The sequence below is a fragment of the Telmatherina bonti genome, assembly GCF_933228915.1.
Source record: "Telmatherina bonti genome assembly, chromosome: 22".
Lineage (NCBI taxonomy): Eukaryota > Metazoa > Chordata > Actinopteri > Atheriniformes > Telmatherinidae > Telmatherina > Telmatherina bonti.
This window is the reverse complement of record NC_136631.1, coordinates 30,895,923-30,917,118: the sequence shown is the minus strand read 5'-3', so window position 1 is coordinate 30,917,118 and position 21,196 is coordinate 30,895,923. Positions and strand designations below refer to the sequence as shown.

The 21,196-nt window shown below is 44.2% G+C and overlaps 1 protein-coding gene across 3 annotated transcripts in view; it reads left to right on the top strand.

The window, feature by feature from the left end:
- LOC306772563 (protein jagged-2-like) overlaps positions 1-21,196 on the top strand; it is a 68,331-nt gene that overhangs the window by 2,653 nt on the left and 44,482 nt on the right. For all 3 annotated transcript variants that reach the window (XM_079262093.1, XM_079262092.1, XM_079262091.1), the window contains exon 3: positions 20,768-20,825. In XM_079262093.1, coding sequence (XP_079118219.1) covers positions 20,768-20,825 — 58 coding nt within the window. The remainder of the gene's footprint in view (positions 1-20,767; positions 20,826-21,196) is intronic.

Below are 21,196 nucleotides of genomic sequence, written 5' to 3'. Positions count from 1 at the left end.
GGCTATGATGCACTAAAAATGTAACATGTTAACATGAAAACTGAAAAATATTTGGTAAAATATTAAATCATTAGCAGAAATATAATTCTGGTAGAACAGCATCACTGCAGCTATAAATACTTGAAAGCATGGCAACGCCGTCCATGTGTTCATGTCAGAATCTACATATCAAGTGCATTGTGTGCTTGGCTGGCTACATGACCTTCCCATTCATCACTCCCCATGGTCAGCTGTCAGCAGACGGGAAGATGGAAGTAGTAAGTTGGGGCCCCGTGGGCAGATATGGTTACCACTAAGTTGTATGTGACACAGGCGGTGGATATCAGTGTCACCAACTACTCAAACAAGTGAAGATCCCCGGTCAATCTGGGCCGGGGATGCCTTTACCTCGCAGCCTCTCAGGTTCACGCTCTGTCCGTTATTGGGTCATTGTCTCGCTCAGTGTGTGGGGTCAATTTTTTCCACTATCTGCCCGGGAGGGGTAGAGGAGTGTGTGTGTGTGTTTGGATGGGGAACATAAAGGACGGAGGGTATCAGTGCTCAGCAGCCTCCTCTGATGAAATTTTGAAGTAAAAATAAATTAGTGTTTTTTTTTAGAATTATAATTTTTCTCCACAGATTTTATAAAAGCTGTCGGCACACAAATGTTGTCAGAGTCACGCATGACGTTGACAAATCTTTGTTGTCACCATGATGTCTTCCAGTAAAAATCTAATGTGTTGAGTGTTTCTAAGGATGCTGACCTTCATCGCCACAAAAAAAAGGAATAGGCTCAGTGATTTATTCAAACATGTGCAAAACCCAAAAGGAAAAAAAACACACTTTATACATTTTTGAGCTTTAAAAATTCCTATTCGATGTGGAGATAGGCTGAACCGTCTGAGAAAAGCTTTCTGTCATTTCGTTGCGCAGTCATCAGGACCACTTCTCCACACTTCACTGAGAATTTTCCAGCTTTTCTCGGCTCTTTCTGCCTTTTGTTCCCTACGCTGCTTCAGTAATCGTGAAGTCCAGATTCTGGGGAGGATCCATCCCTCCGTCAGACCGACCTGGCAGTCCAGTTAAGAATGGTTTCCATGGAAACCATTTCAGTCAACAGTGTCACCTGATTATTGTCTTTGCTATATTCTTTGTTGTTGATAGACACACCAGTGGCTCATCCCTTCAGTTAGGAGTTGTTTTTATGTTTGACCGACTCATAGGTCAGCGTTTAGTTGCTTAACAGAAAAAAGCAGGACTTTTTGCGAACATTAGAGTCAAAGATTTGCCTGTAAAGGAAGGAAAAGACCTCAGAACTGTTGTTTAAAACCACTTTTTAAGATCACAACAAAGTCTGGCTGTTTTAAAGTACAAATAAAAGCTCCAGACTTGTTTTCATACATTTTCTTTATTAATCTGAGCCGATGGGATATTTTACCAACTCCATGACTGGAGACTCCACACATGAAATTATGACCATCTCACTCTGTGTCAGGTATTTCCAGTTCAGACTGGAGAATGACAACACTGGACAACCTGCTTGTCATGGTTCTGTGTCCCCAACACTGCTTGGTTTGGAGTCTTGGTTTATGCTTCTGGTTTGGTTATTCTATGTTCCAGTTAGATGTTATTTCCTTTCTGTGGCCGACCTTGTCCTCTTCTGCTCTTCATATGTTCTTAACTCCTGGTTTCCTTTGTTTCTGACCAGTTCGTGGCTGTGTTGGTCGTCATGCGTGTTATCTCTGAAGTGTGTTGGCTTTTATTTAGTTCTCGTGCTTTCTGTTTGAAAGTAAAAACCTTATTTACGTCCCGTCTCTGACCATGATGTTCTGCTCCTTGTCTCCTTGGAAACATGAATTGTGATAGAAGTATAAAAGCATCAGATAGCAGCTTCACATTTAGTTGATTAGCTAAATCAAGCTACATTCACACAATCTCTGTAGCCTTGTTTTGGGACCATCAGTCTATACTGGTGGTCTTACGTGTGAATGCAGAGAAGCAACTGGTCATGGTTGAGCCTCCTCGGCTGTCATTCAGCTGAGTTTGCTGTCTGTAAGCGCCTGGTGATGAGATGCTGAGCTGCCTCCGGTCTGTGGGAATTACCACAGGGAGGTAGCTGAACTCAAGGCTTTGTGTTTACGTTTGTGTGTACATTATTGTTGTTGTTTATCTCCGAACTTCTCTTTAGATGCAGAACTGCTGACTGCACAATGTTTTCATGGATTTCTGACTAGATTATTTTTTCATCTGATCCCTTTTTCTTTTCATTGTCATAAAATTCAACAAATTTTACACACAGTTTAAGTTTGGTCATTGTATGATAGAGATTGTTCAGATTTAAAGTCAGGCTCTTCTTTAATTATTATAACGATAAAGATTTATGACAGAGTCTGATGTCAGTTAACCTTTTAACATTTGTGCTTTGCTGTTATTTAAATCTGGGGTAGGTGATGTTGGGGAGCTAGCTAGATGTGAAAGTGGGGCCCTGTCTCGGCTCCTCCTCCTGCATTGGCCCCTCCCCCTGCATTGGCTCCTCCCTCTCTTGTTTTGCTCCTTGCGTGATCCGAGGCTTTTTTATTCGCAGGTTTTTCCACCAACGATTTTCTCTTTCTCGGCTGTTTAGCTGGAGGAGGCAAATAAACCGAGCCGGTTTTCTTAGCCATGTTTGCCTTCCGAGTTTCTTCTTCACTACTTTGTATTCTCATCCTAACACGCTGTTTATATGCAGGGTGTGGCTATCAGGTATGCACTGCTGGAGGGGGAGGAGGGGAGCCGGGAGAAGAAGCTACGGAATATAAGAAATGAACAACTCCATTTGGGTCGGAACGTTTGGATTGGTCAGAGTTTTTACAGATTTACAGTAAACTGATGGGTCTATCTATATTTCTTATCGTTCACGATTACAGAATGTATAGACTACTATCAGGACGAGGAACCACTTCACCCAGAGGAACATGTCTCTGAGCAACATTACCTACTTTTACAACATTTAACCAGCAGTTTTTACAGTGTGCTTTGTACAAGCCGTGGCCTGTAGCCTCTGGTGATGCTATAGTCGAATCCTTTGGTTGGCCTCGGTAAATGGGCCAGTGGACCCTGGCATGAATTAGTTGCAGAAAAGCACATTGTTCTGCCCTCTCCTAGTCTCCTTCAGCGATCATTTCCCCTTCATGTTAACGCCTCTGGCTGTTTGGGTCTGTAGAGGCATGTTTTTTCATGAAAAACAAGGAGGGAGGAGGGATTGGGTGATAGGAGGAAAGATGGCTGATGGGTCAGAGAGAAGAAGAATGAAGAAGCAGCCCCCTTTCAGAAAAAAAAAACAACAACCTTTTTTGGTGAGGTTTTAGTCACGAGGGGTGGGTATTTTTAGGATGGAGACTTGCTAGATGCTGCTTTTTTTTTTTTTTTTTTGCGACGAGAACAAAAACAAGCATTTATTTCTTCTCTTCTGCCTTCGCAGCTCCCCCTCTTACCCAAACCTTACCCCAACCCTCCATCGCTGTCTCCCTCTTTCCTTACGGGGTATTTTTAGAGCTGCTGTCCTCCCCTCACCCTTCTGTGAGTAAATCAAGGATCAAGAGGGCGTTCTCCTTCAGTTTCATAGCCCACTTTTCTCCCTCTCTGCCCCGGCTCTTGCCAGAATTCCCTCCTCAGCCTGGCAGAGCTGCAGGGCCAGAGGTGGAAAAGCTGCCATTTGGAAAGCTCCTGCTCTTCCACGCAGAAGAAATGTTTTTGTGAAATAGCATTAAGAAAACAGGCCGCAGGTTACAGCACACCCAGCACGAGATCCTGTATCTCAAAGCAGTATCAGTTAGCAATCACAAAGTGCAATGTTGGATGACAGCAAGTCACTGTATGCCTTGGTTGTCCCGTGATGCCATCAGCACTGGCTGCCGGCTCGTTTGGCTCATTTGCCGAGTGCATCCTTGGCACCTTGTCCTGCTCTGCCATGAGGGGTGCACTTTGGTGCTGCTTCTTTGGTTAATTAGTTGAGGTGAAAGACGTGAGGAGCATGGACATCCCATATGTAGGCATGGTGGAAGCGACATGAGGAAGGAAGGTGGGGTGACTGTGAATGCGCCATAGTTGTCTGATATCTGATATTTACTGGAATTTCACACACAACTGTCTCTGGTGTTTTCAGAGAAGGTCTGAAGAAGAGAAAATATCCAGCGAGCAGCAGTTGTCTGGACCAGAACGTCTGGTTCATGTCAGAGGAGACTGGACAGACTGGTTAGAGATGGTCAGAAGGCAACAGGAAGTCCAGTAAACACTGATTCCAACCAGTAAATGCAAAACATCATCTCTGAACACACAACACGTCCAGCCTGGAAGCAGATGTTCTCCAGCAGCAGAAGACCACAGCGGGTTCCCTCCTGTCAGTAAGAACAGGAAACTGAGGCTACAATTCCCACAGACTCACCAGAACTGGACAATAGAAGATGGAGAAACGTTGCTGGTCTGATGAGTCTCCAGTTCAGCTCCACATTCACATGGTAGGATCAGAACCTGCTGGAACCATCATGACAACATGGATCCATCCATTCAGGCTGCTGGTGTTGGTGTGGGGAAGTATTTTCTCGTAACAACATGACATGGTTTAACCTCCACAGCCTACCTGAGTCCTGCTGCTGACCATGTCCTTCCCTTTCTGAGCACAGTGTAGCATCTTCTGATGGAAACTTCCAGCAGGATGATGCACCATGTCACAAAGCTCACATTATCTCCACCATGACGATGAGTTCACTGTCCTCCAACGGCCTCCACAGTTAGTCAGAGCCTGAACAACGAGTGCGACAAACAAGCAAGCAGATAAAAACTCCTAAATGAATTAAAATGACTGTGTAATGTTGAACTTTTCTCTGATTAGGCAGATTCATATGATGCGTCTCTGTGTTCGTGCAACAAACCCAAAAGCCTGCAGAATGACGGCATCTAGGTTCTGTTACGTGGTGTAACCTTCGTTAGCTTGGCGGCCTGAAGGGGTGCTCATCTTTCCCATGCTGTTCCATGCCCGATGACCTGGTGCTGGGCCAGGCCATGGAAGTGTGTGATTGGCTTCACCCAGCCAGTAGATTTATAGTTGATGCTTCAGGTGAATTTAGTTTGATGTGTAGTTCAGTGTCCACAAGCCCAGCTTTGTCTGCTTGCAGACATCACGGCATGAGGGCATTGGTGTAGATAATTATGTAGCATTTAGATCATGATGGAGTTGATAGATTTATGTTTTTGATGCAGCACCATGTTAGGATTAATCAGTATACATTGTGTTTCATAACAGAGTGAAACTGATGGTAATACAGGGAAACGTGGTGTTGAAGATTACACTGAAAGGATAGAAATGAAGTGTGATGTGAGCCTGTGGATGCTTTCTCTGTTCCCTCAGCTCATAATGTGGGTGTTGGTGTAGCAGAGGTCATGAAATCAGGTTTGTTCTGCTTTTTGAGTCTTTTTCTGCAGAGCTAATTGAGCTCAATCGAAGCTCAACTCACATTTGTGCATCACAAACAGTAAACGTTAGCTTGTTCTGCTAGCTTGAACGGGGTGGGGGGGCATGGAAATGTTATTCTTATTTTAGTTCTCAATTCACAAAGAAACTTATTCTCCTTAAGATTTAACTGATCTAATCATTTTTTAAATTCTTGTTCTTTTAGGTGATTTAATGACTTTTTTTCTCTTCATTAATTTTTAAAATTTTCTTTAAAATGAGCATTTTACAGATTTTTTTTTACAAGTTTCTTCTCAACTTTTTTTCTTCTTTGTTTTCCAAGGATAAGCTGGATTTCCTAACATACATGTCATTCATTTTGTGGTGAAACAACCTAAACCAGTGGAGTAAATGCTTCAGAGTTCATGTAACCACACTCGGCACAGCTACACCCTGACTCATCGTTTGCTTTCGCCAAAGTATATTTAAGAAATCAGGCAGGAAAAAAAGAAAGTCCTTGTGGAAATGGAGAAGTGTTGGTGCTGCTGCAGCATGGACGCCTGTTGCAGACACTGGCTTCAGAGGGATTGGGTGAAGGTTCAGCAGGGTTTCTTAACTCACGTGGGACTAAACTCTCTGACAGTAATCTCGGTTACTCAACCTCTCCCTCATGGAGGAACCCTGCAACACTTTCTCATACTTCTAAAAGCATCATCTTGCAGCACAGAGCCACATCTGGCTCTTCCTGTGGAAGATGTTTGCAGTAAATCGATCTTTAATACGCCGGCTCTGCTAATACTAAATCTTTTCTCATTTCTCATTTGGAGAACATTGGACTCAAGGATTTAAGTCCTTGAATCTGGACTGGGATAGAAAGACGTCCCAGACGTGATCAGTCATCAGATCGTCTTGGAGTTCCAACTCTTGCTTCAACTTAACACAGTTTTACCAAACAGCCTGAGGCAGCCGCGGTCGACTGACTGCTGTTTCATTTCACCAGCTGCTTCCTTTAGCAGCCGGAACACATCGATGGAGAGGCGATACCAGCGTTTGACTTTATGCAAAGGTCTTCACCGCGTGTAACTCTAACAGGACTTTAGTGAAACGTTTGCATTGATCATAAGTCCACCTGTAACAATGTTGTACAAGGAGTTGCTTATAAATAACACTTTAGCAAACTGCTTCCTTCCAAAAGTTCTTCCAGATTTAACAAACAATTTCGTTCTTTCCTTTCCCATCACGTTTCCCGTCTCGTTTCCCGTCTCGTTTCCCGTCTTCGTTTCCCGTCTTCGTTTCCCGTCTTCGTTTCCTGTCTCGTTTCCTATCACGTTTCCCGTCTTCGTTTCCCGTCACGTTTCCCGTCTTCATTTCCCGTCACGTTTCCCGTCACGTTTCCCGTCTCGTTTCCCGTCACGTTTCCCGTCTTCGTTTCCCGTCTCGTTTACCGTCACGTTTCCCGTCTTCGTTTCCCGTCACGTTTCCCGTCTCGTTTCCCGTCTCGTTTCCCGTCACGTTTCCCGTCTCGTTTCCCGTCTTCGTTTCCCGTCTTCGTTTCCCGTCTCGTTTCCCGTCACGTTTCCCGTCTTCGTTTCCCGTCACGTTTCCCGTCTCGTTTGCCGTCTCGTTTGCCGTCTTTGTTTCCCGTCTTCGTTTCCCGTCACGTTTCCCGTCTCGTTTCCCGTCTCGTTTCCCATCTCGTTTCCCGTACCGTTTCCCGTCACGTTTCCCGTCTTTGTGTCCCATCACGTTTCCCGTCTTCGTTTCCCGTCTTGTTTCCCGTCACGTTTCCCGTCTTCGTTTCCCGTCACGTTTCCCGTCTCGTTTCCCGTCTCATTTGCCGTCTTTGTTACCCGTCTCGTTTCCCGTCACGTTTCCCGTCTTCGTTTCCCGTCTCGTTTCCCGTCACGTTTCCCGTCTTCGTTTCCCGTCACGTTTCCCGTCTTCGTTTACCGTCTCGTTTACCGTCACGTTTCCCGTCACGTTTCCCGTCTCGTTTGCCGTCTTTGTTACCCGTCTCGTTTCCCGTCACGTTTCCCGTCTTCGTTTCCCGTCTTCGTTTCCCGTCTCGTTTCCCGTCACGTTTCCCGTCTTCGTTTCCCGTCACGTTTCCCGTCTCGTTTCCCGTCTCGTTTGCCGTCTTTGTTTCCTGTCTTCGTTTCCCGTCACGTTTCCCGTCTCGTTTCCCGTCTCGTTTCCCGTCACGTTTCCCGTCACGTTTCCCGTCTTCGTTTCCCGTCTTCGTTTCCCGTCTTGTTTCCCGTCACATTTCCCGTCTTCGTTTCCCGTCTTCGTTTCCCGTCACGTTTCCCGTCTCGTTTGCCGTCTTTGTTACCCGTCTTCGTTTCCCGTCACGTTTCCCGTGTTCGTTTCCCGTCTTCGTTTCCCGTCTCGTTTCCCGTCTCGTTTCCCGTCACGTTTCCCGTCTCGTTTGCCGTCTTTGTTACCCGTCACGTTTCCCGTCTCGTTTGCCGTCTTTGTTACCCGTCTCGTTTCCCGTCACGTTTCCCGTCTTCGTTTCCCGTCTTCGTTTCCCGTCACGTTTCCCGTCACGTTTCCCGTCTTCGTTTACCGTCTCGTTTACCGTCACGTTTCCCGTCACGTTTCCCGTCTTCGTTTCCCGTCACGTTTCCCGTCTTCGTTTCCCGTCTCGTTTCCCGTCACGTTTCCCGTCTTCGTTTCCCGTCTTCGTTTCCCGTCTTCGTTTCCCGTCTCGTTTCCCGTCACGTTTCCCGTCTTCGTTTCCCGTCACGTTTCCCGTCACGTTTCCCGTCTTCGTTTACCGTCTCGTTTACCGTCACGTTTCCCGTCACGTTTCCCGTCTTCGTTTCCCGTCACGTTTCCCGTCTTCGTTTCCCGTCTCGTTTCCCGTCACGTTTCCCGTCTTCGTTTCCCGTCTTCGTTTCCCGTCTTCGTTTCCCGTCTCGTTTCCCGTCACGTTTCCCGTCTTCGTTTCCCGTCACGTTTCCCGTCTCGTTTCCCGTCTCGTTTGCCGTCTTTGTTTCCTGTCTTCGTTTCCCGTCACGTTTCCCGTCTCGTTTCCCGTCTCGTTTCCCGTCACGTTTCCCGTCACGTTTCCCGTCTTCGTTTCCCGTCTTCGTTTCCCGTCTTGTTTCCCGTCACATTTCCCGTCTTCGTTTCCCGTCTTCGTTTCCCGTCACGTTTCCCGTCTCGTTTGCCGTCTTTGTTACCCGTCTCGTTTCCCGTCACGTTTCCCGTGTTCGTTTCCCATCTTCGTTTCCCGTCTCGTTTCCCGTCTCGTTTCCCGTCTTTGTTACCCCTCTCGTTTCCCCTCTCGTTTCCCGTCTTCGTTTCCCGTCTTCGTTTCCCGTCACGTTTCCCGTCTCGTTTCCCGTCTTGTTTCCCGTCACGTTTCCCGTCTTCGTTTCCCGTCACGTTTCCCGTCTCGTTTCCCGTCACGTTTCCGTGTTCGTTTCCCGTCTTCGTTTCCCGTCTCGTTTCCCATCTCGTTTCCCGTCACGTTTCCCGTCACGTTTCCCGTCACGTTTCCCGTCTTCGTTTCCCGTCTTCGTTTCCCGTCACGTTTCCCGTCTTCGTTTCCCGTCACGTTTCCCGTCTCGTTTGCCGTCTTTGTTACCCGTCTCGTTTCCCGTCACATTTCCCGTCTTCGTTTCCCGTCTTCGTTTCCCATCTCGTTTCCCGTCACGTTTCCCGTCTTCGTTTCCCGTCACGTTTCCCGTCTTCGTTTCCCATCTCGTTTACCGTCACGTTTCCCGTCTTCGTTTCCCGTCACGTTTCCCGTCTCGTTTCCCGTCTCGTTTCCTGTCTCGTTTCCCGTCACGTTTCCCGTCTCGTTTGCCGTCTTTGTTACCCGTCTCGTTTCCCGTCACGTTTCCCGTCTTCGTTTCCCGTCTCGTTTCCCATCACGTTTCCCGTCTTCGTTTCCCGTCACATTTCCCGTCTCGTTTCCCGTCTCGTTTGCCGTCTTTGTTTCCCGTCTTCGTTTCCCGTCACGTTTCCCGTCTCGTTTCCCGTCTCGTTTCCCATCTCGTTTCCCGTCACGTTTCCCGTCACGTTTCCCGTCTTCGTTTCCCGTCTCGTTTCCCATCTCGTTTCCCGTCACGTTTCCCGTCACGTTTCCCGTCTTCGTTTCCCGTCACGTTTCCCGTCACGTTTCCCGTCTTCGTTTCCCGTCACGTTTCCCGTCTTCGTTTCCCGTCTCGTTTCCCGTCACGTTTCCCGTCTTCGTTTCCCGTCACGTTTCCCGTCTCGTTTCCCGTCTTCGTTTCCCGTCTCCGTTTCCCGTCTCGTTTCCCGTCACGTTTTCCGTCTACGTTTCCCGTCACGTTTCCCGTCTCGTTTCCCGTCTTTGTTTCCCATCTCGTTTACCGTCTCGTTTCCCGTCACGTTTCCCGTCTTTGTTTCCCATCTCGTTTACCGTCTCGTTTCCCGTCACGTTTCCCGTCTCGTTTGCCGTCTTCGTTTCCCCTCTCGTTTCCCGTCTTCGTTTCCCCTCTCGTTTCCCGTCTTCGTTTCCCCTCTCGTTTCCCGTCTCGTTTCCCGTCTCGTTTGCCGTCTTTGTTACCCGTCTTCGTTTCTCGTCACGTTTCCCGTCACGTTTCCCGTCTTTGTTTCCCATCTCGTTTACCGTCTCGTTTCCCGTCACGTTTCCCGTCTCGTTTCCCGTCTCGTTTCCCGTCTTCGTTTCCCGTCTTCGTTTCCCCTCTCATTTCCCATCTTCGTTTCCCCTCTCGTTTCCCGTCTCGTTTCCCGTCTCGTTTGCCGTCTTTGTTACCCCTCTCGTTTCCCCTCTCGTTTCCCGTCTTCGTTTCCCCTCTCGTTTCCCGTCTCGTTTCCCGTCTCGTTTGCCGTCTTTGTTACCCCTCTCGTTTCCCCTCTCGTTTCCCGTCACGTTTCCTGTCTCATTTCCCGTCTTCGTTTCCCGTCTTGTTTCCTGTCACGTTTCCTGTCACATTTCCCGTCTCATTTCCAGTCTCGTTTCCCGTCTCGTTTCCGGTCACGTTTCCGGTCTCGTTTCCGGTCTCGTTTCCGGTCTCGTTTCCCATCTCATTTCCAGTCTTGCTTGCCGTCTTTGTTTCCTGTCTTCGTTTCCCGTCTCATTTCCAGTCTCGTTTCCTGTCTCGTTTCCAGTCTCGTTTCCCGTCTCGTTTCCGGTCTCGTTTCCAGTCTCGTTTCATTTCTTGTTTCCAGTCTCGTTTCCTGTCTTCGTTTCCCGTCTCGTTTCCCCTCTCGTTCCCTGTTTCGTTTCTTGTCTCATTTCCCGTCTCGTTTCCCGTCACGTTTCCTGTCTCGTTTCCTGTCTTCGTTTCCCGTCTCGTTTCCTGTCTTCGTTTCCCGTCTCATTTCCAGTCTCGTTTCCAGCCTTCGTTTCCCGTCTTTGTTTCCCGTCACGTCTCCGTTCTCGTTTCCCGTCTCGTTTATGTTCTCGTTTCCCATCTCGTTTCCCATCTCGTTTCCCGTCTCTGATCTGACATTTGATGAAGTGCGATAAAACCTTCGGTCCCCTCTGATGTTTTTCCAAGAAGACGTTTTACTGTGACTGTGGTGACTCAGGCCAGACGTTGCTGGAACAGCCGACTCCCTCAGTTCTGGGCGGATATACAACACCAGTCAAAAGTCTGGACACACTTACCTGTTAGATTTAATGGCAAAGTGTGTTTAACGTTTGTCTGCTGGTGTCGATCTGCCGCCCTATTTGGCACCTTTGGGGAGTATTTACATGTTTGCTCAGATGTAGAAAACGTTAGGGGGTCCTGGCAGGGGGAACTTTCACTTTTGGTTTTTTGTTTAAAAAAACAAACAAAAAACATTTATATTTACTGTTTTTGTTTCCTAAACAAAGAGGAAAAACCACAAAACTAATCTTATCTTGTTCTGATTTGTGCTCAGAGGCAAAATGAGCTAAAAAAAAAAAAAAAAAACAACCTCCCAGTGGTCCTCTTGCTACCAGGACGGTTCTGCAGGTTTGGATCAACATAAATCAATGAAATATACCTGGTTTTGTTTAGTCCACGAACCTCCTGCCTGATGTGCCACTCTGGACGTCCATTTGCGGCAGGCGGGTCATTTATTTGTCACATCTGTCCTCAGGTGGAGCCTTTTCCCACGGCATGAATATCACTTTCCCCGTGGCTCTGTGGAAAGCAGGCTGCCCACACTTTCAGCATGAAGAATGACTCAATACCTCCGCTTTTGTACCCAGATATTGAGTTATCAAGGCAAGTCGGGGGAGGGGGGAGGCAGAGAACTCACACATGGAAAGAGGGAAACGGAGAGTGAAGGAAGCAGCTCCAATTGGAAAACGCCAGCAGCTGTGCATCATTTCTATCAGGCTTCTGTTTGGCCGCTCTCAGAGCAACATGTTGAATCTGGTATTCATGCCTGCTTTAGGTGTTGGCTTCTCACTCCACAAAGCTTTGAATTTATAGAGGCATCATGTTGTGGGCGGACTGAAAGGGAGAAAAAAGCACCACAGATCCAGATTAAAGACTTTGTATTCCTTTATTTTCTGACTGGGTCCATTTGTAGAGGAATTTTAATGAAGGAAGAACAGTAAAAAGCCGAACTTTGACTTATTTTGGTTTAAAAAAAACATTGTTGGGTTGAAATGTCAGCGATAAGGGAACTTTGTTAGAAATAAATATTAGAAAACTATTTGATTAGCTTTTGTTATTGGTGGAACTGATCAGGAAGAATCTGGAACAATCTCATGTGCTAAAAGAAGGTACCAGATGTTTGTGTAAATCCCCATCAGGGTTTGGAAGAAAGAGAAGTTTCATTCAGGTAAATGAGACGATGCCACCGCTGTCCCGACGCCAGTCTTAGTCCAGATTCTTCTCATGTCTGCTTCCATGTCAGAGGCACTTCTTATTTTGTTTTGGACAAAACAAAATGACAAAATGAAAATATAAAGACGGTTTATTAAACTTAAATGTCCCAAATTTCCTCCTGACATGCTATGAAAAGGAGATTTCACCAATCCGAGCAGCTTCTCCAGGATGTCCTCTCAGGGCTGAGCCAGATAAACCAGTCGGCTGTTCGATGCTTCTTCGTCGAGTGAAGATGTCAACATGCTGCTAGAATAATCCCGATAACTAAAACTCATCTTTACATTCAGGAGCAAACCTGAACTATAACTATGTAAATGTTCTGCGTCTTTATTGTCTCAAATTTATACCAGTTGAAGCTCTAAAATCGCTGGGACTGGGCTCCGCATCGTCACTGGTAACGCCATCCTTCTCGCTCGAACGTCTTTGCTTCAGTTCCTCTGAGAAATTTCGCTCTGGCTCGGCGGGAACGTGGTTTGTTGAGAAAAACTTTCTGAAGCCTGATTGGCTCTTCCTCTCTGCTGATCCTCTCCAGCAGCACAGAGGCAGTCACACACACTCTCACACACACACGGTTTAAAAGGATCATGACCCTGATGATGATGATGAGTAAATTTATGTCCTTGTTTATCTAATCTTTTCTTTCTCTGGTGGTTTTACTACTAGCACACTCTTTAGTCTCTCATATAAATACGAATGTCAAAATCACATGTACCATGCCTGTGTGACCCCCCCCCCCCCCCCTCCTTACATATGAGAAGAACCCTTCATGGATTCACCATGAAAGACTGACTCACAGGATTGCTGTGTGGCGCGGAAGGAGCCAGCGTGACCCGGAGTGACAGAAATAGCTTTTCACGCGTTTGGTGTGGGAAAAGTAAATTGGGTCAATTCACAATTCTGCAGCTCAGTATAAAGACCTGATTAGATTAGCTTTGATTAGATTTGCCGGCTGAACGAGGCCTCCTTGGGGAGGATCGGCGCCGTGAGAGCTCCTCGGAGGGAAGAGGTGGCAGCGGATGGAGGAACGGTGGGCTTGTTCTGTTAATAACGTGCTAAATTAACCATCCAGGCTCCTCTCTGCCAGGAGCAACATGTTTTATTCATGTCAACAGTCTAACAGGTGTAACTTGACAGGTGTTGCAGCTGCTGCCTCTGATCACATCTCTGAAAAATTTGCTAATTGGGTCTTGCTGTGAGTTTGCAATTAAAGGAACTTTCTTGGTTTTTACTTCATCTTTGCGTATAAAATATATTTGAAAGTGATGAAGTGATGAAAACTCTGTAGCGGCGCTAACTGGTTGATGAGCTACTGGTTCCAAACAGCCTCCAGGAACCAGATATGGTCAAATGATCTTGTTTTAATGGGACTGATTATTTTCAGACTGGATATTTTTCATTCAGTGGAAGCTGCCAGACGGTGGAATCAGTCTGTTGGTAGGACCGGTGTAACGTTACAGTCCTACCATCTAGCTGTGGTCCGTGTAGCGTTGGCTTCATGCCTACTTCCATCTTTTATTGACTGCAGATGTGACAGAAAACGCGCCGCTCTTCATCAGCCGTTGGCTTTTATAGTGAGGGAAATACTTTCTGTTGCAGGTGATTGAGATTTCTTTGTCTGCTCCAACATGAAGGCAGCAGCTTCATTTCTTGGCTTCTCTGTTTTGTAGCATCTCTCTGCTAGCTTGAAGTCGTTTCAGAAGAACAAAACCTTCAGTTGGAAACTTCCCGAGTTTTATGCATCGCTAATTAGGACACTCAAAATCAAAAACGGAGAACAGATTGACTTTCCATTAGCTTTCCTGAAGACATGCTGTGGTAGCCTCAGCTCTACGTCCCCCTAAAGCTCCATGTTTCATTGTGCTGCATTCATATAAGCTCAAATGACACATTATTGATTAGACCTTTAAAGATCTTCTGCTTTTTTAAGGCTTCTTTTAAGGAAGTTGTATGCCCGAGACATTGTAAATGGAACATTTGTGAGATTAGTTGAGTAAATGGCATTTTATGTGTTTCTGATTAAGAATAATGAAGGATGGCACATAAAATGTTTTAGGCTCACCTAAATAAACAAAGAAAACAAACACTTTCAGGATAAGTATGACTTCTGTGAGGTCATATAACTGCCCAAACTTTATTTCTGAGATTTTTTTAGTACAAAAAGGTTCTGAAGAAGTTTTTAATTTGGCTAAAATCACCATTTTTTGCAGTTTAGCCTAATTTGTTATCACAGTCCCCAAATCCCATTAAAAGCTCTTTACTCTCTCACACAGAACAAGCAGCCTGTTGCTGCTCTTAAAATGTTTTATTGGTGAACAATTTGAATTATTTTAGCTCCTGAGTGACAATAATAATCAGGTTTTATCTCATGTAGTATGATGAGAATAATCTGGAAGCAGCTGTATGAGGACTGATTTCACAAAGCTTTTTGGTTCTTAATGTTATGAACTTGTTCTGTGATTGGCTGAGTGAAAAAATGTCAACAATGGTACAGACTTAACAACAAAAGCAACTCTAGCCTTCAGAAATCCAATCAATCAGGATAATCCGTCAGACCCGGTCTGATTGGGGACTCGGGTCAGTTGTAGAGGGGCGTATCCAAGCGGACCGAGCTACTTTGGTATTTTTTATCCACAGTATGGATGCAACTGAAAAAATCCTTCCAGATCGCTTCGTATGCCGGGGAGCTTCTAAGCCGCCATGATCCTCAGGCAGCACTTACATGCAGACATGAGTATCTACACTTGTTCTTTCACCTGTTCATGTCTGTTAATGTCCACATGGACGTTTTTATAGATCTTGTGTTGATCCTGACATGTATGATCATTTGGATCAAGTGTGGCGTCTGAACGTGCCATTTGTCGACATCCACTGAACTGTGAAGGGAAGCACCTACCTGTCTTTTCCCAGTTCTGTGTTGTTCATTTATTTCTGTATTTAACTGTCGAAAATTCAACATTTTATTGAGATTTTCTGCCTTGTTTTGGTCAAAACAACAGCACCTATGGAGTTAACGTAAAGACAACCAGAACCTGAAATAGTGCTGATAGAGGAGAATGTGTTGATTCAGAAACTTTAGATTGATGCTAGTCAGTTAACACCTCTTTTATCAGGTTAACTCTGTTGAAACCATGTCATAGAGTGTCAGTTTGCCTGTGTTTGCAGGTTAATTTGTTTCCGCTTTCAGCACATAACTCAGATCGTTTAAGGTTTTGCACTTATGAACGTGACATGAATCATCCTGAGGAGAACTCCCAGTGATAGAAGCAGCTCTTCTGCGGAGGAAAGCTTATCAACATGCGTGATAAACAGAAGTCATAGTGTGGAGCAGCTCCAGACTGCGCCGTAGATTGTCGCTTGCGGCTGTTCCTGCTGAGAGTAGAGCAGTAATTTATTCATTGAACAGGTGAAGGCGTTGAGGAGTGGGCTGGTTTCTCCTTCCCTAATGAAAACTCAAATCCCTTTGACTCCTGTAAATTGGTTTAGAGGTGTCAAGTATCCCACACACACACACTCACACACACTCACACACACTCACACACACACACGCTCCGTCTCCCCGTCCAGCAAAGCGGCGCACATGCGTGTGCATGTGCAGACACAAACATGCACAGTCCACTCGTAAAATCGTACGACTGCAGACAACGAGGAACTTGACAGTTTGATCCTCAAGTTCCCATTCGTCATGGTGCACATAAATACACACTTGAGTCCAGTCAAACATTTGTACACACACACACACACACACACACATTAAGGGTAAACACACATGGACGCGATCTGCAGAGGGGAGATTGATTATGATAATGTCTCATTCTTTTCACAGGTTTCAGTATTACAGATGCTTGCTGGGAGGTGAAACTGCTGTTCTGTCGCCATTCTGAGGGAGAAGTAGCTGGTCTGGTTGCAAACTTTGTTGTTAACAGAGAGCATTGATCAATGTCCTAAAGATGCTGCTTTTAATAACTCAGTCTGTTTTATGCATCCAAATCTACTGGTTGCAGTGCTCATGGTTCACGTTGACAACTGTGGCTGTTACACGTTTATGTGTTGCTTTATGTTTATATCATGTTTGATTGAACAAAACTTGACAAAATAATTCACAAAATCAGAGAAAAAAGTAAAAAATAAAAACTGACATAACTTTAAATTAAAATTGTTAAAGTGTTCAGAGTAAAACTGTGACAGTGTTTTATCAGAGAAGAGCCAGATTACAGAGAAACGAAGGTTTCATGTGCGTTAGGTCGCTGGAATGGATGCTAGCGAAGCATGCGCTGTGGTTTTGCTGCAGTGATACAGCGTCTGATCACATCTCTGTCTCATAGCTTTTCACATTAAGCAGCCGATGTTTGTTGTGTGTCTAAATTCTGTCGAAATGTCACCAGCATCGCCATGCTGACACTAAAACTGTTTTCCTCATCTCCATCTTTGCACCAGAGCAGCTTCAGCCTGTAAACCGTGAAAGTGAACTAAAACAAGAAATTTAAGTTAAAATTAAGCCAAAATCAAAAATGTTATGTTGCCTTTAAGAAGTGATCTTAATATAAGGTTTCTTCTTTGAAATAGAACATGTTTCTTATTCAGTTATTTTATTCATTGTTGGAATTATCAGTAGACAGCTTGATTATCTAATTGATCATGTGCTGCTGTGTTAGCTCAGTTACTTGTTTTTCTGTGGATTAATCCGCCTGTACAACGCCTTCTCTCCAACTAAACTATTCTTGAACGAAAAAAAAAAAAAGGACCACAAAATGACCTTTAATTGAGTTCTTGGTCTGTCTTTTCCTCTCTTTAAAGTTTGTATCTCTTCTCTCTGTAATCTCTCCCAACTCCACTTTGTAACCTCCCCTGTAATGTTCCCTGCAGCCTTCAGTCACTCCGAGTCAGACTTGGGTCATGGGAACTCACAGCTGCCTCTCTGGCCACATGCAGTCAACATACAGTGAGGTCCAGCTCATTCTGTTTGCTAATGCCCGTAAAAAAAAAAAGAAAGTAAAAAGAAAGAAAAAAGCCCTGCACCTGAAACAATCTGGAGTTGGAGTTTGTTGTTGTGGGACGTTGGAGTCCATCTCCTCTGGAAAGTAGGCCATAGTGTGCAGGCGTGCTGCGCTTAGATACATAACACCACATCTGAATAAAACAAAGTTACTGCAGAGAATTCTTGATATGTTGATAATATGAACACTTGGATTTTTGAGCACTTTATAGTTTTCTTTAGTTGATATTTGAAACTTCACAATACACTAAAGAGGGTCCAATCAAAATTGACAATGACATCATTAATCACTCATCAAGAGGAGTGTTTTTTATTGTCTAAGTCCTTCATTCAAGTAAAGAAACTTCCCACGTTGCTTTAATTAACCTTAAAGTAACTCATGTTTAATTGTCTGCTAAAGGTTTGCATGTCCTAAACATGAGCAAACTCATTAAACATGCAAAAACTGGACAAACTGATTTACTAGCAGCGTGCAACATTTACTAACATCTGCTGCAATGAATATGCAATACGGGCATTCACACACAATTTTGTGTGTTGGGAGGAGAAAATGTAACTACATTAATTTAGAAACTCGTCCGAGGTGTATAATCAGGTACCATAAAGTAGAAGTTCTGTCTAGCAGCTCTTCCAACCAGTCACTAAACCAGCTGAATTTAATTAGCTTAGCGTCACTGTGAGGTAGATGAGCTTGTTGGTGAAAACGCTCGTTCTCAATGCACAGGTAAATCCAAAAACATGGCAGGACTTTTACTTTACTTTTACTTCTACTTTATACATTGTGTGCCATGACGCACATGGCAGCGATTATTGTCTAAATAAAGGAAACATTGAAAAGAAACAAGAACACGCAGAGAATACGTTTTTCACCTTTGTGTGAATAGTTTTGTGATAAAGGGTCATTAAAACACATCACTTATCCTGCATTGCATTGGAGCTTTTGGAGGAAATCAAGATGGATTTTCTGTCTATCACAGCTGGGATCCTCAAATCCTATTTTTCAGATACGTTGTCTAAATTCTCCATGCCATGTCATACCACATGGCCACATTTATTAAGTTTACATGCACACAGCAGTCATTAACTGGCACCAAACAAGGCTTTTTGGCAGTAGCTGGATTTCCCAGAGTAATAAGAGCAAATGACTGCATCCATATGCAGCTTGTGTCCCCGGCAGACACTGAACATGTGAATAGAAATCCAAACCCGTATTCATTGATCGTGCATTGGTGATGCCAAAGGTATAATTACCAACATTGTAGAAAAATATGTCAGGTCAGTGCATGATTCTTTTATTTTGAAAAAACTGTTTTCTGCTCTCCAGATTGCAAACTGGAGAGTTTTTAGACAACTGACTTGGTGAGTCAGTTTCTGAAATCCTGAGTAAAAATAAATGAGACCTAATAAATGTCAAATTCATTCATGTTCTCTTTCTTTTTTTAGGGTGACAGTACATACAGCCTACACTGTTGGCAACTGTTGGCCCCCGGGTCAAAATATCCAGCCTGACAGATTATATTAATCAAAACTTATTGCAAGAGTTATTTGTCAATGCACAGACAGGGTGCTGTTTACAGCTCTGCCACTTTCTCTTCCACTGCTGAAAATACAGCACACTGGAGCACACACAAGGCAAGGCAAGGCAAGTTTATTTGTATAGCATCTTTCATGTACAAGACAATTCAAAGTGCTTTACATAAAACATTAAAAGCATTACAGAAAAAAAGCATAAAAGAAAATACAAATAACAAAATCATAATAAAATCATAAATTTGATTAAAATAATTAAAAGCAGAATTAATCAAAAGTTACTGTGCGCAAGGTGAAACATAACACACACAGGATACTAAACACATGTTTTAGTTTCCATTTGAATATAATAATTAAATATGTAATAATTTGATATGATATATAGACAAGTGTATAAATACAATGAAATAAAAATAGAGTTTAGTTAAAAAAACAACAACAAGTTTTAGCCATGAAGACGTCATTTAGGCTCACCAGTCAGCTGGTCAGAAATATATTTGCTGCAAACCACAAAATGCACAAAATCCTCCTTTAAATAGGGAGTTTCTGACACATCTGTACCTGCCGCCATTAATCGCTCTATATAAATTACTTGTAAGCAGTTTTCCAGCCAAACGTGCAAAATTCTAGATCGCACTCACAAATTACTAAACGCAAACTGGGATCTTAGCAATTTGACACTAAATGTAGAAATTTCACATTTAAGGCCTTCAGGGGACGACATATCTGTACACCTGCAAAAAACTCAGCCTTAAAAAATAAGAAAGAAATATACAAAAATGAGGTAAATGTTGCTTAAAATAAGATAAATTATCTGCCAACAGAACAAGAAAATTTGGCTTGTCAAGACTTCCCAAAACAAGTAAAAATACTCTTAAAACAAGAGAAATTATCTGGCATAAAAACTAAGAATTATCTTACCTTTTAAAAAAAATGAGCATATGTGTGCTCAATTTAAGATTTTTAATCTCACTTAGATTTCAGTTTTTGCAGTGTGGGCACTTCTGTAAAAGTCACTGTGCATGTTTAGTTGGAGCCAAACAACCCTCCGCATTATGTTGATCCAACATTAATATGGAAACTGAGATGCTTACAGGTCTCAAAAATGAATAAATCTCTCATTTTTAAATTTAGAATCAAAGTTTTGTTTGAAAGTGTTTTACAGACTCAACTGAAGGAAGACATTTATACTGAAATATACTAGATGCAGCTTTGCTCCTCCCAGTGAAACACCAGCATGTTTCAGCCAAACCCCTTGTTGGGAATGAGCTGGGAAGTGAAAGGCCTCCGCATGAAGGAAGCAGCCAATCTAAGAATCTCAGCTTCATTCCTATTATTAAGTTTCAGTTTCAGCTTAGACGTGATTAGGAAAGCGGTCCTCACCAGTGTCATGGTTGAGCAGAGCTTGGGTCTTCTATCATGCAGCAGCTCAGATCATGTGATGACAAGCCACAGTGTAAACGCTAACCATTGGTGAGTGACATGGACGTGGACCATGGACCAATCCCAGAGAACCGAGGCAATCAAAATAATTCCCTGCCCCTGCCAGGAATATGATATGTATGATACTGACGTGTCATCTGAGTTGAAATATGTTGTCACTGCTTGGCATCAGATAAATCAGCCAAAAGGAGGCGAATTAAAACGGACTGGTTGAGTGAAATCTGAAGAAATGTGTGATGTAGGTTTTCCAGGGGAATGTTTTGCTCTTTGACAGAACAGTGGCTGCACTTGTTAACCAGCCCCGGGCACATGGAAGCTAATCAATGACAGTAGTGTGGGAACACGGCTTATTTTCCCACCGTTATTCACCATCACAGTGTGTGTGTGTGTGTGTGTGTGTGGGAGTGTGTGTGCGTGTGAGAGTTCTCATGAGTGCCTGTTTATGAGTGATGGCGGCTCACGTCACTTTCTGTGTGAACGGCACACCGTGTCTGAGCTACAGGTGGAGTGTGTGTGTGTTTGCAAAATATGTCTGTATTGGTGTGGCATGTGATAACCTCTGCCTCCATCTTCTCTGTGTTGCAGCGAGCGTACACTCTGATCGTGGAGGCGTGGGACCGCGACAATGGCACACACAGCAACGGTAAGGGTTGCTCTCTTCAACACCATGATGCAAGTCAATGATAAAAGAGGTTTTGTCCAAAGAAGTGCAGTCACATAAATTGTACGAAACTCTTTAGCCAACCTTTATTTCTGAAAAAACGTACCGTATCTTTTAAAGTTTTAAGACCAGAAAGTGATCTGACTTGTTTTCATGACACACCAACATTTATTATGCAAATTCCCGGAGTCGGCAGCATACCAGGGCTGATAAAACTGCACTTTGAAATGTTTTTATTTGTTTTGCTGCAAGGCAGCGAGTCACACATGCTAGCAGCACAATAGCTGTTTTCACTGAGCACCATACAAAGAAACGTAAGAGGACGTTGTCAGAGGAAGAGAAGAAAAGAAGTT